This window comes from Oenanthe melanoleuca, chromosome 2 (assembly GCF_029582105.1).
Source record: "Oenanthe melanoleuca isolate GR-GAL-2019-014 chromosome 2, OMel1.0, whole genome shotgun sequence".
Taxonomy (NCBI): Eukaryota; Metazoa; Chordata; class Aves; order Passeriformes; family Muscicapidae; genus Oenanthe; species Oenanthe melanoleuca.
Window position 1 is genome coordinate 113359439 of NC_079335.1, and position 19478 is coordinate 113378916.

At 37.3% G+C, this 19478-nt stretch overlaps 1 protein-coding gene across 5 annotated transcripts in view; it reads left to right on the forward strand.

The window, feature by feature from the left end:
• Nucleotides 1–19478, forward strand: part of SATB1 (SATB homeobox 1) — a 92128-nt gene that overhangs the window by 33219 nt on the left and 39431 nt on the right. For all 5 annotated transcript variants that reach the window (XM_056484447.1, XM_056484443.1, XM_056484445.1 and 2 more), the window contains 2 exons: nucleotides 12534–12645; nucleotides 14957–15411. In XM_056484447.1, coding sequence (XP_056340422.1) covers nucleotides 12534–12645; nucleotides 14957–15411 — 567 coding nt within the window. The remainder of the gene's footprint in view (nucleotides 1–12533; nucleotides 12646–14956; nucleotides 15412–19478) is intronic.

Here is a 19478-nt window from a genome sequence, read left to right on the forward strand (position 1 = left end):
TTTCAACCCACCCCCCAGTTGCTCAAGAGCATTCACTGTGATGTCTCTTCAAGCTGACATGGTATCTGGATTTTTAAAACATCTGCAATTAACTATTAAAGTTAGAATTTGGGCCCATAATTTTTACTTATCCTGACAGAATGAGCAGTGCATAGCCTATTGCTGATAGGATGAGCAAGATGTATGTAATAAGTGTTTGGATAGAGCTGTGTGAGGACATTCACAGGGTAACCTTTCAATCAATTGATCGTTTGATCATTGATTTATGTTCTTTAGATGCACCTAAACACTCTCAGTGTTAAAGCTATGCCAGTCTATCTGCAACTGTTTTATCTGCATAGCACCATCTTAAAGGTGAAAGTTTATAGCCTTTTATTTTTTCCAGCCTCTTCATTAGAATTAAGTATAACAAGGATGTAAAGTTACTTTCCAAAACAGGTATGAGGCCCAAAATTATTGTGGGAGAAGGGGGAGAACATGCTTTATTCTTCACATAAATGCAGTATCTGACCTCAGGGGTGTCTGTAAGGTGTCAGTGTGCCCCTTGGTGTCTCTGCTTTAATGAGGTTTTCTGTTTTTGCTTCTGAAAAGTGGAGGAGTTCAAGAGAGAAATGGTGCTAGTGTTGAGGGGGTTTTGGTTGTTGCTCTTGTTGTTGTTTTATTTTTTATTTTGTTTTTACACTCCTAAAGTCAGGAGTTTTAACACCTGTCCTCCACCAGGGTCTCTTGTGAAAAGTACAAAATTAAAGCATTTTTGGGGCTGTGCATCCCACTTTGAGTACTAATAATTTTTGATTGTATCTTGGCAATTTTGAGAACTGTCATGTGAATGATTATCTGCATCATATAGACTTCAAGTTTTAGGGAAGTTATAGAATGAAAAAGGAACACAGCATGTTTTCTTCTGATACGTTTTCCTCCTAAAGCGTACGTGTGTTGTAGAACTGAGCTCTACTTTACTTCTGTTTTCACTTAGTGTTCCTGAGAATGGTATATAAAACAACTTGCATTTAAAATATTTGTAGTGATGTTCTTTATTTTTTTTTTTGTAGATATATATATATATACACATTTAACCACACTTTTCTTCTTTCTTCTGGGTACACTTAGTGGGTTAAGAGGCAGTCAAGTAATGTACTTCTACAGAATTTTGAATTCATTTGCACTCGTTCATGTTTCTTGCCTACCTTTTAACACAGTCATGGCCAAGTGCGCACCATATTTTTCCATAACTTTATTAGAGAGTTAACTAACCACTTCTCCAGTGTTCTTTAAAGTAAGATTGCAAATAAATCTTTTCTTTTTTTTTTTTTTTTTCTTTTTTTTTTTTTTATCCTTATTGGCAAATTTTTGGCTGTGAAATACTGCAAAAGTATAAACAACATGAGAGATCCTTTAACATAACATGAGAGAGCCTTTAGTCGCTTTGCTCCCTAGCTTTGGAGCTCATTGCCAATTGAAGTAAGGAAAGCTTGGCTGTTGGGACTTTTAAATCTAGACTTAAAAGTTATTTGTTCTGTTTAGCATTTTTAAAACGATTCTATTAGGAGTTGTATGTGCTTCAGTTTTAATTTTAACTCATAATGATTGTAAAGCACCCTGGGATGCTTGCATGAAGGGCGCTACAGAAACCCAAGATTGTATTGTACTGTGTTGTAATGTATTGTATTATTACATGGTACTGGAGTTGGACCACGGACAATTCATATAGAAAGCATTTGAATACTTAGCTAAAGATAAGGAGTGTGTGTGGGGGGGTACTGTCTTTTCTTGCTTCTTTTCCCCCTTTTCTGTCAGTTATTTTATTAAACTAAATTAACATGGCAGTTATTCCCTAAGAAATGCCAGCATAATTTACTGCTGCAAAGGGCTCAAAATGTAAACCAGATGATAAACTAAAAATAAAAAAGTCCACATTAAGATTTAATTGCACTTCCCTTTCTATATTATGTTCTTATGTAAAATACATTACAAAACAGTACATTCTTTATCACTTCCTTCACTTTTAACTGAATTTCATTAACAATAAAGAAATATATTGTCTCTATTTTCAGTAATGTCACTTGACAGTTAATCCCTTAACTTGATGTACATGTCTTTAAGATTTTTTTTTTTTTTTTTTTTTTTTTTTTAATAAAGAACACGATAGCACTGACTGGAGCCAAGTATTGCACAATCATGTGATTTGCAACTTTCCCAGCTCGCAGCTTTGCCAGTGCAGGTCAATTCACACCTGCCACACTTATGCCATTCTGGTCCTCATGTTGCTTTTCTTCAGTGATTGTCAGAGGTAGAGAGAGTTGTGCATGCGGCTCTTTCCTTCCCCCCTCCCTCCCCACTCCAAATGTGTGGTAAACCTTGTGCATTGGAAGTGTCTCCTCAGGAATTAAATGGAGTTTAATTTCTGTCCATTAGAAAGCTGCTATCCACATCGCCAATTAAGCCTTCTATTTAAAGGGCGAGGAGATATGTATGTCTGCATCTTAATCACTGCTGTGACTGGTTTGCAGAGACCTTCTCTGACTGGTTCAGTTATTACTAGCAGTGGTGGGAGGCACAGGGATCAGCGTGGTTATAAAACCTACCCAAAAGCTGAGCAAATTCTGTAGGTGCTGCAGCGTCACTGTCAGCAGATTTGAAGCTGAGGTGCATCTGTGTTAGGGGATGCAGGGGTGTAGGCATAAAGATGCACCAGGGGAAAATCACTTGCATTGGTAATAATTTTTACCTGGCAGGAGCAGAAGCAAACAGGACCCACTTGTTGAGAGGCAATGTTCAGAGACATGCAACTCTCACCTTGTCAGACTGGACTCAATCCTTCACTATAATCATAACTTAGAAGAAAAGAGAGGAGTTTCTCAGACTGAGCAAAACTCTGAAGGATTGCTCCCCCACCATCATCACTTTTTTCTTTTTTAATTACTGATTAAGTTCTTCCTTTTTATATCCAAGAACCGTGGTAGGAGAACCCTAAGGCGAGGGTGAGCTTTGTCTGTCTTTCCTTGGACACTTCCTTAAGAGCAGCACAAATGATATCAGATTCCTCTGGTGCCTTGCAGCAGTGATCAGAGGACTGGTTTTTCAGGACAGTGGCAACCTCAGCTGTGCCTCACTTGAAGCCATGGAATAAACTGCTTAAAAGGGAAAAGTTCTGTTCCCCAGAGGTGGGAAAGGATGGCACGTTTTCCTCATATACACCTGTCTCATTTATTTTTATTTTGTGTTTTAAGTACTAAGATTTCCTACACTTAGAACTGCAGTTCTTCTATAAGCTTGCACTAGAAGAGGGGAAAGTGTGCTTGGCTGTGCCTCTGTTCCAAGGGATTTGATAATTTACAGTAAACTGTCAAGGAGAAGGATGGATTTTGTGATGATGAAAAACTGAGACATATGCAGAGGACATTGGTATCAATGGCCTTTCTGGAGCCAGAGAGAAGATTTAGCTCCATAAGTTTACCTAGGGTGTTTGTATTTGAATCAGTATATTGGGACTTTCTTAGAATTTTAAGAGTTGTGTTTGTATTTATATATTTACATATATATCACAGTAAAATTCCACCAAGATATATGTGCCAGCTCACATATCTCCAAGTTCCTAAAGGTGTCTTCCTTACTCTGCACTTCTTGTAAGAAGGATCTTTGTGTGCAAAGTCTAATTCAGCTAATTTTTTTGGTTTTTTTTAATTTATATATTTTAATGCAATGAGTACTCAAGAAAAATTTAGTAAATAGAACTATAAAGGGTACATACATATTCCTCATGGAAAGCTAGCTGGAACATTTCTCTTTTGAGATACCTTCATTAAATCTTGGATCTTTTTATGAGTTCTTCAGAGCATTTGTACTTTTCACAAACTCTTGTTAGTGAAAGATAGCAGCTAAGAGGCAAAACTTGTACCTTGGCTAACACAGCTACTTACAATGTCACCTTTACGATCTTACCTAGCAAAAGTTAAGAACCCATAGTGAATTACATACTATAAATTACTTTTCTCCTGGCAAATTTTTGTGTTTTTCTCGGTACAGAAAGAAGTGTGCTCATGTGCTTTTAGTAGCACATCCCTCATAGAATTTAGGTCTATATGATTAAGAATAATCAGATGTATATGTGGTTCATAAAGAGGCATGTGACCTGAAACAGTAAATCTGAGACTTAACCATTTAAACAAAGGATAGATAAGGGATGTAACATTTGGCACTAGAGGGGTGTTTAAGGAAGCAATCAGAGGCATGAAAAATGCACTCACTAGGAGCAGAAATCAATGAAGTTCAAAAAGCTAGTCATAAATTAAAAAAAAAAAGAAAAAAATATACATAAAAGGTACATTTAGAGGTTACAGAAAGATTACAATGATTGTGGTGAAAGACGTAGCACAAGAAGTCTTTAGATAAATACTTGATGATTTCTCTAACTCAGCCACTGGTAACTTGGCTGAACGCGTAAATTGCTAGATGAAGTTCTAGGGTCTCATTTTATGTAGATTCCAAAATGGATGCTCAAAATGGCCTCTTGACTTTAAAAATCTGCAGAAACTTATGTAGAAAATGGAAGAGAGATCAAAGGAAAGGCTTATCCTTAACACCAAAAGAAATTCAGCAAGACAACTGTTAGTGCTACTGAGTCTGATGACTTCTTGTCTGGACATTGTGCCTTAGGGCTCAGCTTCATGCCAGACATCTGATGCTTTGCTTAGCAGAACAGTGGAATCCGAGAAGAGACTTGCTGAAAATCGTGTTCTATTTCCCAGCAAGGAAATATTCCTTAACGTGGTGGGTACCATTAAGCAAAAACTGAAATTAAAACAAACATTGTGGCTGGGTGAAGGAAGAGCAATTATCAACATCTCTATCAGGAGAAATGTATATACTGGATTTTTGTTGAAAATTTTAGCATACAGAAAGCTGAATTTAATGCATTAATAGGTCTAAAATGTCTTGTATCACACAAAGCATTTGCATTAGGTTAGTATTTGAAAGCACTTTCATTAGGACAAGTGTCCCAGAGAGGAAACAAGGCAGAAGCACTCTGACCTGGCTGGAACAGAGTGAGTGGGAAGAAAAGCAATCCACCAGAGAGGAATGCTGAAAGTGTCTCATATTTTCACCAAACCAGTCTGAGATCTCCAAGACCCCACCTACCTCTCTATTTCCATACAAGAAATGCTGGTTTGTATGTTGGATTATTTGGATTGTCCTCTTGGTTTCTAGTTTCCCCTAGTCCCATTCATTGCATCCCAAGAAGAGGTGACTGCAGGTGCACAGGCTTTATGTCGTGAATATCCTAGTGTAGGAACAGCAGCCTTCTGGAGAGAGGCTGAGGCTGTCACGGCATGGAGCTGGTAAGGAGGCATAGATCTTGCCCTGGAGTAGTTTAATTCTGATTCTGTGGACTTAAAGTCCAGCCCATGTTGGAGCATGGCTTCTGGGTTTGTCTTCATCCAGCAGAAATTCTGCCCGTACAGCCCAAGATGGTGTTGTGGTAGGCACCAGTGGGGAGAGCTCCTGAAAACATGCATCCCCAGCTCAAGCTGAAGGAGAAGTTTAAAGCAATCTATTAATTTCATAACAGCTCTTTCAAATGGATTCCTGGCTGAAACGGATAGCACATTTCTTACCCATGGAACTCTCAAATTTCAGAGCTCTGCTGGCAAAGGCACTTGCATAATCAAAATCTTAGGGTGTAATAACTCACCTCTCAATTTCATTTTTATTCTGTGAAGTAAACCAAGAATTAACTTATTAAATTCTGGTTATTTTACATTCTATATTTTATCCAAGTTGTTTTTAGGAAGGGTTTAGCCAGGACTTTTACTACTAAGTATCTGCCATTTACAAATCATATGCAGTAAAATCAGGATTCTTAAAAAGATTTGTGTTGGACATCTGACAATAAAGACGAAAATGCGTTAGGTCTCCTTATCTTTTATAGGTTGGGGTTGTGACTTCATTTTCTTCCTTTCTTTCCTTTTTTTTAAGTCTAAGGCACTGTGCCATGAAGCTTGTAACGCAGTTATGAAGTTCTTCAAATCTGAATTAACATTTCCCACCTACCTATCTTTCTCTCTTTTAAGCTTTTAACCTTTGTAGATATAAGAGTAGTATCTTGGGAAGCAGCTTTTATTTGAGCTTTATTTATATCTATCAGTGGGAGATGCTCGGAAAACATTGGGAGAATGCTGCTCTGTCATGCAGCAACTGGGAATTTACATTACAGAATGGTAAAAATAGTGCAAGGATCAGTTCCTTCAGATGCTGAATCCTCATTTCTGATTTTTGAAATCTTCCCGTGTGTGGGTATATTTCTATCCATATATAAATATATGTGTATGTATGTATATATAATTTGGGCTCTTTGAGTTTTACATCTTCCCTCATTATACCAATGTAGCTCTATGTTTACATTAATACATACATTTATAATATTTAAAGACAACATAAGAAAGAAAAGGAGGAGGAGATAATTTCAGTTTTTCAAGGATAGGAGAAAAGATGAAAGGTATAGTAATGTATTGGAAGAAAGGCCTGTGCCATCACTGTAAATCTGCCTTTTACTCAGTTTTAACTTATATGACCAGCATTTGCCATGCAGATCCTTATTCTCCTGACCCTGGCAACAGTATGGAGGTCAGATAGCCATCCAAGTGCAATGCCAAAGGCACAAACAAAAGTTTTTTTCTTTTCTGCCCATCTGTGGATTTTTCTGTAATCCTACATGTTTATAGGGCATATGACAACGAATTCCAGTGCATTATTTGCTATAGTCCAAGCTAATGGACCAAGGAATTTAGCATAATTCTTCATACACAGTTAAACTGTTTGTGTCAGGATTTCTTGCCCAAAAAACAGCTAGTGGCTGGATATATTTGGTCTGCTTTTATTCAGAATGGCAGATGATATTTCTCTGCCATGCCAGAACACTAGGAACGACATTTTGCCCTGGTTGGGTTTTTTGCAGTACGTGGGCTGGCGAAGGCTCAGGCAGGCTAAAATCTTTTGATTTGGGGATAATCTTGTGTTATCTGGTTGGGGCTTGAATGTTCCATTCTCATTTGAAAAATGTTAACGTGGAGCCTCCTGAGAAATAAGCACTCGTAAGAGTTCGACTTCTGTTAGAACTGATCCTTGCTATTTCCACACAAACAAAAGCCACTGATAGTGCCTAGAATAGGGGAAACAAAGTTCCTCTGTCCTTTCTGAAAAGATCCCCCCCCGCATCTGCCCCCAAATCTTTAAGTTCTGTTTCTTCAACTTTATCACTATTCAAACTAGGTCTAGGGACAAAGGCTCATAGCTTTTCTCTTTTATTTTTTTTTTATAAAGCCATGTTAAGTTTGCAGCATTGGAACATGCTTCCCTGCTGGTGTCTAGGGATGTAAAGCAGAGGATTTATGGGAGACAAAATAGAATAAAGCCTTAAAAGTTCGGCTTTAAAAAATGGAGCCAGTGGTTTGACAGATTGTTCAGTAAATGTTCATTTTATTGAGAATTATAAAAAAGGTGCTTAACGCCTCTGTACCATTAATATAATACATTAAAAGAGTACTGTCAAGATTAGTGTTTCAGCTCTGAAAATTGACTGTAGGGTTTATGGGCAGCACTGTTCATACTCTGCCTGTATGATGAGGTATCTTCTACTTATCACTTCACAAAACCATTATGTTGTTACAAGGCTTTATACTGAAAACCTTGATAAATAGTAAAACGTAAATAAAATCTCATTTGAAAAGTGAGAGGATAGTTGCTGCCTGTCTTATAGCCAGATTTAGCAGATGCGGGTTTGAATGTAAAACAGTTGTGGAAATAGCCAGTGTCAAACTAGTGCAAAATTAAACTTGTGGGGTGTTCTGTTTTCAGTGTCTGTCATTGTTGAAGTACTCCATTTCAAAAGCATGCATTCCTTTCTACAGAAAAAAAAATCCGATTCCTTAGTTGAAATTAATTAGCATTCAGAAACCAGATAGCATGTTTTTGGGTATTCATGAGATCTCTGTTTGAAAAAATGTTTTTAACTTGTAGAAATGTGTTGCAACACACAGATGGGAAGAAAAAGAAAAAAAATCTCTTTAGCAAGCACTGTGTGTAAAAGGAATATTACATTTTGCACGCTCCTGATTACCCTGTGTAAACAGTTTTTGACATCTGTCTTTATAGTTTTCGAGGAGAGGAAGACTTTGTTAAAAGAACCATTTTTATACAGCAGTCACCATTTCAGTCTTGCTTTACCTGTATTATGAAAGCAGATGGTCTGCATGTCTTTTGAATATTTATAACTATCAAAAACAATCTCTTGCTATTCACCCTTAGGCTTATGAGATGTCAGGACTGTTCTGGTTGAAAAAAAATCGTCTTGGGTGTTTACAGAAAGGGGATTACATTAAGCTGAAATGACTATACATTTTCCAGTTTAATATTTGTCCATCAGCTGTTTAATCGTATTTAGATAATTGTGTAAATAAGTTGTTGCAGCCCTTGCCCCTTTCATGGAGCAGGCTTGAAGCTTTAAACACCAATGAATGAGTTGCAAAAAAGCTCAGATTTTTTTTTTCCTAGTTAAACAACCTGGAAGGCCTAAATAAGTTTTGGTTACAGTGCTTCTTTTGAGAAAAATGTTTAATTTGCAAAGGAATCCCTGATATCTAATTCAGCCGAGTTGTTCTAGCAAGCTGCTGTGTCTGTTGCTCTCTGCTAAGTCTGTTAGCATGTATTTGCTCTGTGTAAATACTGCTGCCCAAGTACCCCTTCATGAGGCATGAAAACAACCTTATTCCGCCCATATAAAAATAATTTTAAGGTTATTTAGGGGAAGTTTTGGGACTGTGGGGGTTAAAAGCTTTTTTGACTGGAAGCTGAGCAATCACTGATAACAGATTTTGCTGTGGTTGGTTGATTTGGCAGAAAAGCATGAACAGTTTTGGTTTAGATGATTGAATTAACCTGATTAACATTGTTTTTGTTGTTTTGCAAAAAGGACAACAGTATACTTTTAGCGATGATCGAGCAACACTTCACCTGGTTGAAGAGCAGTGTTAGAGGCAATGACTCAGAAATGCCTCCCTTGAAGCACCTGCAGCGGTGGCTGCAGCAACGAGCCGGCATGAAAGGCTCGGGTCCTTCCCGTATCTTGCAGGATGCACCTTGCGTTAGATTCTGGCACAAAACAAAAGGTGTCTGATGCTACCATTTTATTGGGTTTTGTTTGATGGGCATATGAAACGATTCCTGCTTGAGATCTATGATATTTCCCCAGGGAGTTCCCCAACTTCTTTGAGAAAAAGATGGTGTCTGGTATTTAATCTCTGGTATTTAATCTTCCAGAGAAAATGGGATTTGGTTCAATCTACGCTGGGTGAACCTCAGCTGAACCTCAGAACAAATTCTACCCCTACCTTCACACAGTTGTTGGATGCCTAATTATAATTAACTTATTTGGCTAAAAAAAGAGCACTTGGGCTGCAGCAGATGGTATCATTCCAGAATAGTGGGATTTCTGTGAAGGTGGCACCATTTCAGATGAGATCTCCCGATTCTCAGAACATGACTGCAAGTGATGTGGTTGGGGGGAGGGAAATGTGGGACAGGGGAAAGAGGGAAATTTGAGATCTTGAAGGCTCACAACTTACTTTCATGGATAAACTACAGGCAGATAAGATTGCATATCTGTGGCCAGTTTTTGCATTCTCTCAATTTTCTTTGCAACATGTGAAAAAGAAATCTGATTATGAGTGATGCATGTGATGCATTTGAATATTTGTATGATATATTTATATTCATCCTTGTGAGTGGTAGGCATCTGCCTCTGTGCCTCACAGATAAGGAGGATATGTGCAGTAGTACCAGGATATGATGTGCTTCAAATACAATAATTTTGATTATTGGTATTTCAAGATGTGGGGAACTCCTCAAGTGTAATGTCCCAGGTAGTATGAAAAGCTTCAATATGCCTTCAGTTTAGATAGTGAATCTCTGAAGACCACTGACTCATGGGGTTAATATTAAGTTTTAGGCCATAAGCATACCAGACATTTATATTCATAGATTGGCATTAAAATGTACAGGAATTCTGTAGCAATAGGAAATTTCTATAGCCAAGTTCATCTCTCGGCGCTGATGTGACTGCACGTTTGATGATAATAAATAACACATAGAAACAATGAAATTCAGTGTTGTCAAGATATTTTCTGAGTTAACAAGGTAATAATATTTTATCTGGCTTGTAAAATTTTGCCTTCAGTGAATTAGTAAATAAATCATTGATTCCTCCTGATGAGGATTCTTAGCGTAGGTAATATCACTTGAATGTTTGCATGAAGTGTTCTCAAAGAAAATGCAGGATAATTTTCATTTTTAAATGTGTTTATAATGTCTGTCTTTTTTTTTTTTTTTTTTAATCTACTTTGAAGAGCAGGAGTAACATTGCAGTGTTAGCCATCAAAGCTTGAAATTCACATTGTGTCAGAGAAGCTAAAATTCCCAGCAGTGTTTCTTAAACAGACCAGTCCCCTATTTGGTTGTAAAGTAACTTCATTAAATTTATTCCTGAAGAAGCAGGGGATGTGTTGCAAACTGCTATGTCATTTGTGTATTGTTTTTGCAAAATGACATGGAAGGGAGCACTAGGAAATCTTAGACAAACATGCTCAATAATAGGTAATTTACTAAAATTAATATGCATGTTTTCATACTTTAAGTTAGTTGGGCAGGAGAACATATCTGAAATGGGTAAAGGAAGAGAAAGCCACCTTGAAGTCTAAATGACATTGGCAAAATACACATGAGCTGGGGATGATGGCCTCTGACAGGTGCAGTTCCCCATTTTGCGCATACAGATCTGCAGTTTCTACAAGTAGTCTGTGCAATCATATAATTTGTCAGTTCAGATCCACAGGACTTTTAAAATCACGCCTTATGTACCATGTGCCCATGTTTAAGATGGTTTCATCTATAAAAGGACTCAAAAGATAATTTTGTAAATTTTAGACATTAAGTATACTGCTGTTATACTGGAAGTTGAAATTGGGTTTAGCTGAGCTTGGTTCTGGACATTCAAGCTAGACTTGTGGTAGTCTGTAAAATTTCACTTTCCTTTTATACCACTGAGAAAAGGCTTCTAGCTAGTTTCAGAAATAGCAAGAATTTTGGTGATTTGGAGAAACATTAAAATACCTGCCTGGTGAGTAGGGGATATCCACATTTGGCATAAATAATGCTGCCTCACTCTAGCAGTTCTGAGCATCCACAAACAGCTTGCTACTGAGTAATACCTTAGAAAATGGTTATAATGAACTTCACTAAGATCAATAATGAAGGTAGGTTTAGTCAGAAACTGAACTAGGCTTTTAAAAGAAGACTTAGAGTAGCATTTATTGTATTTTTACTCCAGAATCTTCCTTCCAGTGGCTATTGTAGTTGGTGTAACAAAGGGTTGATGCTCTAAATGATTCTTAAGACAGCACAAATATATCTAAATGTTACATGCTGAATACTGAAGAAATGTAATAATCAAGGCTTTGTCTTCTTAACTGTCATTGCTATTTTGATACACTGGACAATTCTTGTAGTTAAGCCAAAAGTAACTACTTTCCACATAGAAATTTAAAGGGTGGCAAAGTTCAGTCTGTTGAAATTATATTTGCTAATTTTGTTGTTTATACATTATACGCTGAGTATAATTTTCAAATTGGAGCATTATCTCATTTTGCAAGGCTTAGTTTTAATTGATTTGTAAAAGAATGTACTGGAACTGAAAGTTTTATGCATTGTAAATTCCACTATTTTAAAACTGGTCATAACTGAGCAGAAGGTAAATTTCTCACTGTAGCTATCTGATATCTCGAGAACCTTTGAGAAAAAAATCATCTCGATTTTCCTTTGGTCTATTTTACAGCTAATATTCAGTTACAGAATTAGACATGACAATAAGCTTTTCATAAGCCTGTTTTTGCAAATCACTTAAAATACCCTGTTTAGGAAAAACAAGGCTGGGTTCATTTTGGGTTATTAGATGCATATTTTATTCTACTATAAACCCCATATTTTATCCTGTTCAAAGGTCATTCAGATAAAGTTTTATCCTATCACTTTCGGGGTCTGCTCTGTGATAAGAGGCACAGAGGAACTGGATGTGGGTAACATGGGTCACTGCTTGCATTTGTAAAGGCAGTGTAGGAATTGTATGCCTGTCTGGGTATGTGAAGGGTCAATGAAATTTAAAAGCAGAAATAGGATGAACAAAATTCACTTTCAAGATTAGCATCTTCTGTCCAGAGCCCATCCCATTGCATGATGTTTCCTGGTCGATAACTTTGTTCTTCCCTTAGTATATCTGCTATATTTGCTCCCATTTACAATATACCTTGATTTGTTTTCATGCCCAATTAATGAGTTTTTTAAAAGGCTTTGGATGATAAGATTTAAAATGCAATATGGTTCTCAAACTTTAAAAACATAATGGTTCAACAATTGAAATAATTTGTGCTTTGACTTGTACTGCTCTGTATTACAGATTTTTTTTTTCTTCTCCCCTTTTCACACAGAGTATGATTTCTTCCATTGTGAACAGCACTTACTATGCAAATGTCTCAGCAGCAAAATGTCAGGAATTTGGAAGGTGGTATAAACATTTCAAGAAGGCAAAAGATATGATGGGTAAGCAAAAAAAAAAAATTGCCTTGATGGTGGTTACATACCATTATGTGTCACATTGAGGTCTGTCACAGTCATATAAGAAGCCAGTTCCCTTCATGATAAGTTTAGGATGCTTTTGATGAGTAGATGTAGAAAGTACATATATAGTGAAAGAATTCATTTAAATAAATATTTGCTATTGAAACAGCCAAGCTGACTTGGGTTGCCAGAGATGTAAAGCTGTCATTCTGTAAATCTAGAGATCTTCTACCACCCAGAATAATTGTTTAGAAAACCTGTTCCTGGAACTGTGACGAACTGATTTTTTAATGTATGTATTTTTTTCTTGCTCTGGCTAATGTATATTTAAAGAAACAGGCTTTTACAGCTATCACTACCTTCCAGCAAGAATGTTGTAAATTTTTATAAATTCATATCTTTCTCTAACCTTGAGACCCTAATTTCAATTGATTTTAACAAATAGTTGTTGTGACAATTGTTTACTTCTTGTAGTAAGCACAAGTAAATTACTGGAGGAAAAAATCTATAAATTCTGTGATACCTTTTATCTTTTTTAAATCTGTTCACATAATTTTGAAGACTTTATGTCAGAAAATTTCTACGTAGATTTCAACAGAATGAAGAAATAGGACCTCAGTTTGGATTGAATTTTGAGCTTGACTTAGCTTTCAGTATTTGAAGCAAAATCATTCATCTACCAAAACGGGTTCCTTGCCTTTTATAGCTTAAGGCTGTAATGAAGACAATGCATCACTTTTGTGATAATTGCTTGAATTACTGTTCCGAGTGAATGGCCCACTTGGGTTGATCTCTACTTTCCCTGAGTGAAAAAAGGCAGCTTCTTTCCTTAATCTACTTTGTACCTTCTGTGCAGCACAGAACCCTTCTTCTGAGACCACCAAATTTAGTGGGAAGACTTCACTTGGTTCCAGGTGGTGCATGTGTTAGGCAGCAGAGTGGCCATATGGGGAGAGTGACCTTTCCACAGTAGCCTCCCCCATGTCCTGCATGGGGCAACCCATGCAAAATTTTACTTATAGGGTCTGCTGAGACACATTCATCTGCCATTGACTTGGAGTCAGTGAAGTCAGCAAATAAAAAATGTGTGTTTATGTATTCTTGCTTGAAGAAGAGGCAGCATTGCCCCTAAAGCCACCTGTATGAGGAGTAGCAGGGCCTCTGCTTGGGTATTGATCCAGGCTATGGACACCAGAACTCTCTGAAGAGCAACTGGCTTGTTTTTTATTTATGAAATTTCTGCCTGTGATAAGACAGGAGAGAAAGATGGGGATGCAGGTGGGAAGCCAAGTGCTGATTTCTTCATCCAGCTTCAATCCTTATGGAGGAAAGGATGGCCTTGCACTGATGACTGTTAGTGAAGATCATAATTTCTGTGACAACCTCAGACACTGCCTTAAAAAAAAAAAAGTAAAACCTTAATAGTAAAAGAAAAAAATTTGCTGTTCTTTTGTGAAAATACTGGACTTTAGGTTTTTAAATAAATCTTATTTTCTTAAGGCTATTTCCAGATCAGAGCTGCTAAAGCTTTATAATAAAAAAAGTTACAAACGCTGATAAAAAGGAGACTCCTTTATATCAACCTAAAATTATTTTATATTGTTTAATCATGCACAAGAGGGGAACTGGAAGAACTCTTGTAGTTTAAAAAACTGTGCTGTTATTTAAAAAGGAGGGTGTGTCAAAGACAGATGAGTTAATATAAGAAAAAAATTCAACCATGTTGCAAGTCACTGAAAAAAACCATGCATACATGGTTGCAAGATAAAGCAGCCCATCTGTGTAATTTACATAAATTATACTAGTTCCTAGCAGTCCCATACAATTGATAGAGCATCTAGAAATTAGCAGAGCATGGGGAGGTCCGCACCTCACCCTGCTTGTTACAGATTTCCAGTGGCTGGGAACTGCAGATGTCATGGCAGGGACCTCATGGGAGGAGCAAAACTCGTCACCAGGGCTTTTCTCTCCCTGGCTGGGACATGTTTTCCCACAACAGCCCTCCCTACCCTTTGCACAGATGCACTTGCTGTTTCACCTGCGTCATCTGCAGCACAGAGTGGGTTTTTGTCTCTTGTCTTTGCCCCATCTCTAGTAGGTGACTAGATGGTTTTGTCTGAAGTCCCCTGTGTCTGTCACTGGGGGTTGCAGCAAGCCGCTCACGGTTGGGTTGCATTGCACCATTTTACATTTGTTTATTTTTATTAGCATTATTAGCATGTCTTGTGAGGACAGTCAAGTTTGTGATTTTCGGTCTGATGTTGGCCTTTTCAATGTTTCTTTTCTGCTGTAGTTGAGATGGATAGCCTTTCTGAACTATCCCAGCAAGGTGCCAACCATGTCAACTTCGGTCAGCAGCCAGTCCCAGGGAACACAGCCGAACAGCCTCCATCTCCTGTTCAGCTTTCTCATGGTAGTCAACCATCAGTTCGGACCCCACTTCCAAACCTGCACCCTGGACTTGTATCTACTCCCATTAGCCCTCAGCTGGTAAATCAGCAGCTGGTAATGGCCCAGTTGCTGAACCAGCAGTATGCAGTGAACAGACTTCTAGCCCAGCAGTCCTTAAACCAACAGTACTTGAACCACCCTCCTCCTGTCAGTAGATCCATGAACAAGCCGTTGGAGCAGCAGGTCTCAACGAACACAGAGGTGTCTTCCGAAATCTACCAGTGGGTCCGTGATGAATTGAAACGAGCAGGAATCTCACAGGCAGTATTTGCACGTGTGGCTTTTAACCGAACTCAGGTCAGTTCTCTTTTTTCTTATTTTTTTTCAAAGTCTAAGAGTCCCTTCTTTCTCTCACTAATTAGTAATTAACATCTTCTGTCTTCTCATTTCTGCCCCGTCACTTAGCTCCTCTGAAGGAACCATGCTTCCTTGCAGGATCACTGTCCATGTTGATACATTACTGATGGAAATATCTGCTGTTCTTGCAGGAAGCATGGTTCCTCTCCAGTTATGATGGCTTATGAATAGCTGAATTTCCCAATAAAGGAAATGAACAGCTCTATGCAGAGCCATTCACAAAGTCACCCAACAGCTTGCCTTTTGTGTTGTAGAGTTGTACCTGCTCCGACCACCTGCACACACTAAACAACCTGTCTTCTTTCACAGGTGTTCTGGAGATGGTCTTTCATCTCTACTTGCATTTATTTTATTATTTTCCAGTGAAAGTCCTTTTCAGGCTTCTGAAAAGATTAAAAATTAAAAGCCTTATCTCTAGATCATCTAGTCTCTTCCTGTATTTTTGTAGTTTGTTGCAAAAACAGTAGTTGTTGAGCTTGCCGGTGTCCACGTCAGAACATATACTTCAGCTCTTCAATGCAGAAAAAGCCAGCCCTAGCAAAGCTGATAAGTAACACTAAAATGTGTTATTTTTTACACCTGTTTTAGAAGCTAACCCTGTTATAATTTATTCTGCTCTATGAATTTAACTTAATGCCATGTTGCATGGAATTTAATCAAGCAGAAATTATGGAAGAAATGTCAGTATATTGGATGCAAATAAAAAGATCTCAAAATTTTAGAAGTATGTTATAACACAAAATAAGATATTTTTAATAGGACTTTCTAAAATGAGAAATATTTTAAAAAGACATAGGTAAATTTGCTTTGGGTTCCACATTTTTAAATGAAAACACATACTTGGGGAACAATTTGCCCATTGTAGATTATAGTATAACAAAAAAGATCATAATTTGAGCTTCTCTTAAAACATTTTTGTTAGAGAATAAAAATTTCTGTTCCAAATGCTCTGGTAGCAGGTTTGAACCAGCATGTCATTTATAATTGTTCTGAATTACTATTGCCTTACAATATTTTACATCCTCCTTTAGCTAAAAGAAAGTAGAGTCATTGTGTGAATTCTCTGTAGGGCTCTGTGTGTGAGTGTGTCTTTCCTCTTTACAGCCAAGGAGTTTTTCAAGATCTGGGCCTTTCATACCAAATTTCATGGGTTACATGAACTCATGCAGGGATTATTATTTACATTAAGTTAGGTCCAGGCAGTGTCAGTTGTTATATTTACAAATAAGTGAGTCTTGTTTAATCCAGTGTTTAAAAATTTAATTATTAATACTCTAAAGTATTAAAGCAATAGTAGTAGCTTCATGTTACAGTGGTTTGCAGCTGCCATCTTACCTGGACAAAAAGCCAAGCAAGTAATTCAGAAAATAAAGTTTATTTTATATTTACTTCTTTTTCAGGTTTACCTGAAAGCACATTGTTTTATCTAAACTTTCCCCACTCTGAAGTGGTCAGTTTTTGGCAGCTAGTTTTGCATACAGCTTTTGGCTTGTCCTTTGTGCATAAGCAGTATTTGTTAGCTGAAATACAAGGATGATTGGTTCTGACTGGACACTGAATTTATATGACAGAATAGGAAAAAATGCTTTTTTGATGTGATGAATGCAACTGTAGAACAAGATTTCTAGTGCAAATACTCATTCTTTAATATTAGTATTATTACACTAAATATATATTAAAATATGTATTGCTATGTATTTTTCTTACTACAAATGTTATTAAATATCTGTTTAAAGTTCAATTCTCTCCCAGACTTTGTGGTTAAATGTGTTGAGAGTGACCCAGAACTGGGAGGAAACTCCAAAATGAACACTGAAAACTATTCCCCTAAAGAGATATTAAATACTCATATATATTCTTGCAATTTTCAACCAAATCTATTTGAAAGAACACAGAGTAGTATCCCTACATTCTACAAACTATTTTTGCTAATCAAGTCAGTATTTGCAGTTAGCAAGGTTAGATTTTGCAGTATTTGTTATGTTTTGTGGCAAACATAAGGAGCTAAAAGGAAAAATACTAGGAGCCTAGAGACTGTCAGTCTCAGTTTTACCAAGAGATATCTCAGCATACTTTTCATATGAAGCAAAGCCCCATTGAAATACAGAGGAGTTTTTCGAGGGTTCATTTCACCTTTGCAAACCTGGAAATTGTTAATTTTACCCACAGTGACAGCAAATATCCAAAGGTAAACACAGGTACAGCAATTCTTGCATGAAGAACTTTTAAAATTTGTTCTGCTTGCTGTATTGCTTAATTCTTCACAACTTATTCAAGGATACATCACATTGAGCTAAAATTAGGATAGTGCTTTAATAACTGATGCTGCTGAGGAGTTATTTTCTAATAGTGATGTAATATCCTAAGTTGTTTTTCTGGTTTTGGTTGGGATTTTTTTGGCTAGAAAAGTGAAAATGCTTGTTTAAATTCATGTTCTGCTTTCTGAGATAGAAAGCTAACTCAGGCTTACCACTGACATTTTTGAAACTGTCATAAGCATATTTGAGCCGTCTCCAGGGACCATATCGTGCCATCAGTTTCTAAAGGCAAAAGAACTCACTGAAATCAGTTAGGAGTTCTGTGCAAGAAAACCCTGGTGTCAAGATACAGTTTCAGATGAGGGGAGAGATTTGCTTTCAGTGTAGAAGTTAAGGAAGGAAGCAATCTATAAATTAAGAGTGATTTAGCTTAATGTTTAGGCAATAAAATGGATTTTGAAATTTGCTGAAGATGCTTTTGTTTTTCAGACTTATGCTCCACAATATCAATACAGAATTTAGTGGTGATTTTCGGGTGGGAAGTTTCTACCAATGTAGTGTGGTAATTCAACACTTGATCCTAATTTTCAAGATCTTTTAATTTAACTGCGAAAATGTCAACTGGAGATATTTCTATCTTTCCACAATCCAAGGTTTTGCAAAAATACTTCTGAAAATTAGAGTGTCTTTTTTCACTAATTATCTATAAAGCAGAAAAAAAAAACAAACCCTTAGCTATACCTTAGAAGTGTGTCCTTGAGAAAAAATGTGACTTTGATGTGTTCCTGAATAATTTCCCCCCTACTCTTAAGTTCCAAATGGTAATTTCAAAACTGAATTCTCGGGAAGGTGCCTTGTAAACTTTAATCAAAGTCCAGATACCTATAACTTGAATGAAGCTTCACATCTATACAGGCACAATAGGACAACTGTTTCAGGGAGCAGAAGCAGTTTTGGTAGGAGGAATTTCTCTATGGTCTTTCTAGGAAATCTTCAGAGTACAGTGGGATCTGAAGTTTTGCTTGTCCTTCAGCAGTTGTGATTCCAGCTCACTGGATGCAAAGGAACAGGTTGAATCCTGTTAGCACCTCCTTTCAGTGCACTGTGGAAAACTTTGTTGAGTTAGTACTTGTGCTGGCAGATCTGAATTTCACCTCAAGCAAGTTGTCCAAAGGTGACTACCAGTCTGCCAGGATAATTTTGGTAAATTGAGACGCTTATGTTTCAGATGCCAGTTCATCAAATTAATAAACATAATATTTTGTTTTTGCTGATGTCAGTTCATTGTGCAGATACCTCTACTGTGTTGAAAGAGCAAGTGTAGTATTTTCTTGTGCTTTGCAGGCCAGAAAATGTTATTTGTGATCAGTTTGCTACCCTGGGTAGCCCCAAACAGCCATGGAGTGACAGTGATGATGCACTGGGGTAAACCCCAAAGTGTTTGCCCACCACCACCCATCAGCAGAGACTCTGCCTGCTGTTTCAAATGTTAAGTTAAACTGGGAGTTCCTCTACTCTGTTTTGTTCTTAGAGCTGAAATGCAGCATCAACATTTATTGGGCTAAACTGCCCTCAGAGCCCTAAACAAATAAATAAACTCCTCTCCCATTTCTGTTGTGTGTTTTTAAATGTTAGCATGAGTCAGGAAGTGAAAGGCTTGGGTTCCCACAGGCAGCCTGACGTTTGACTCGAAGGTGTAGCTTAGCCTGGTGCATGGTGAGGTGATGAGCAGGGAATTGTGTTAGTCAT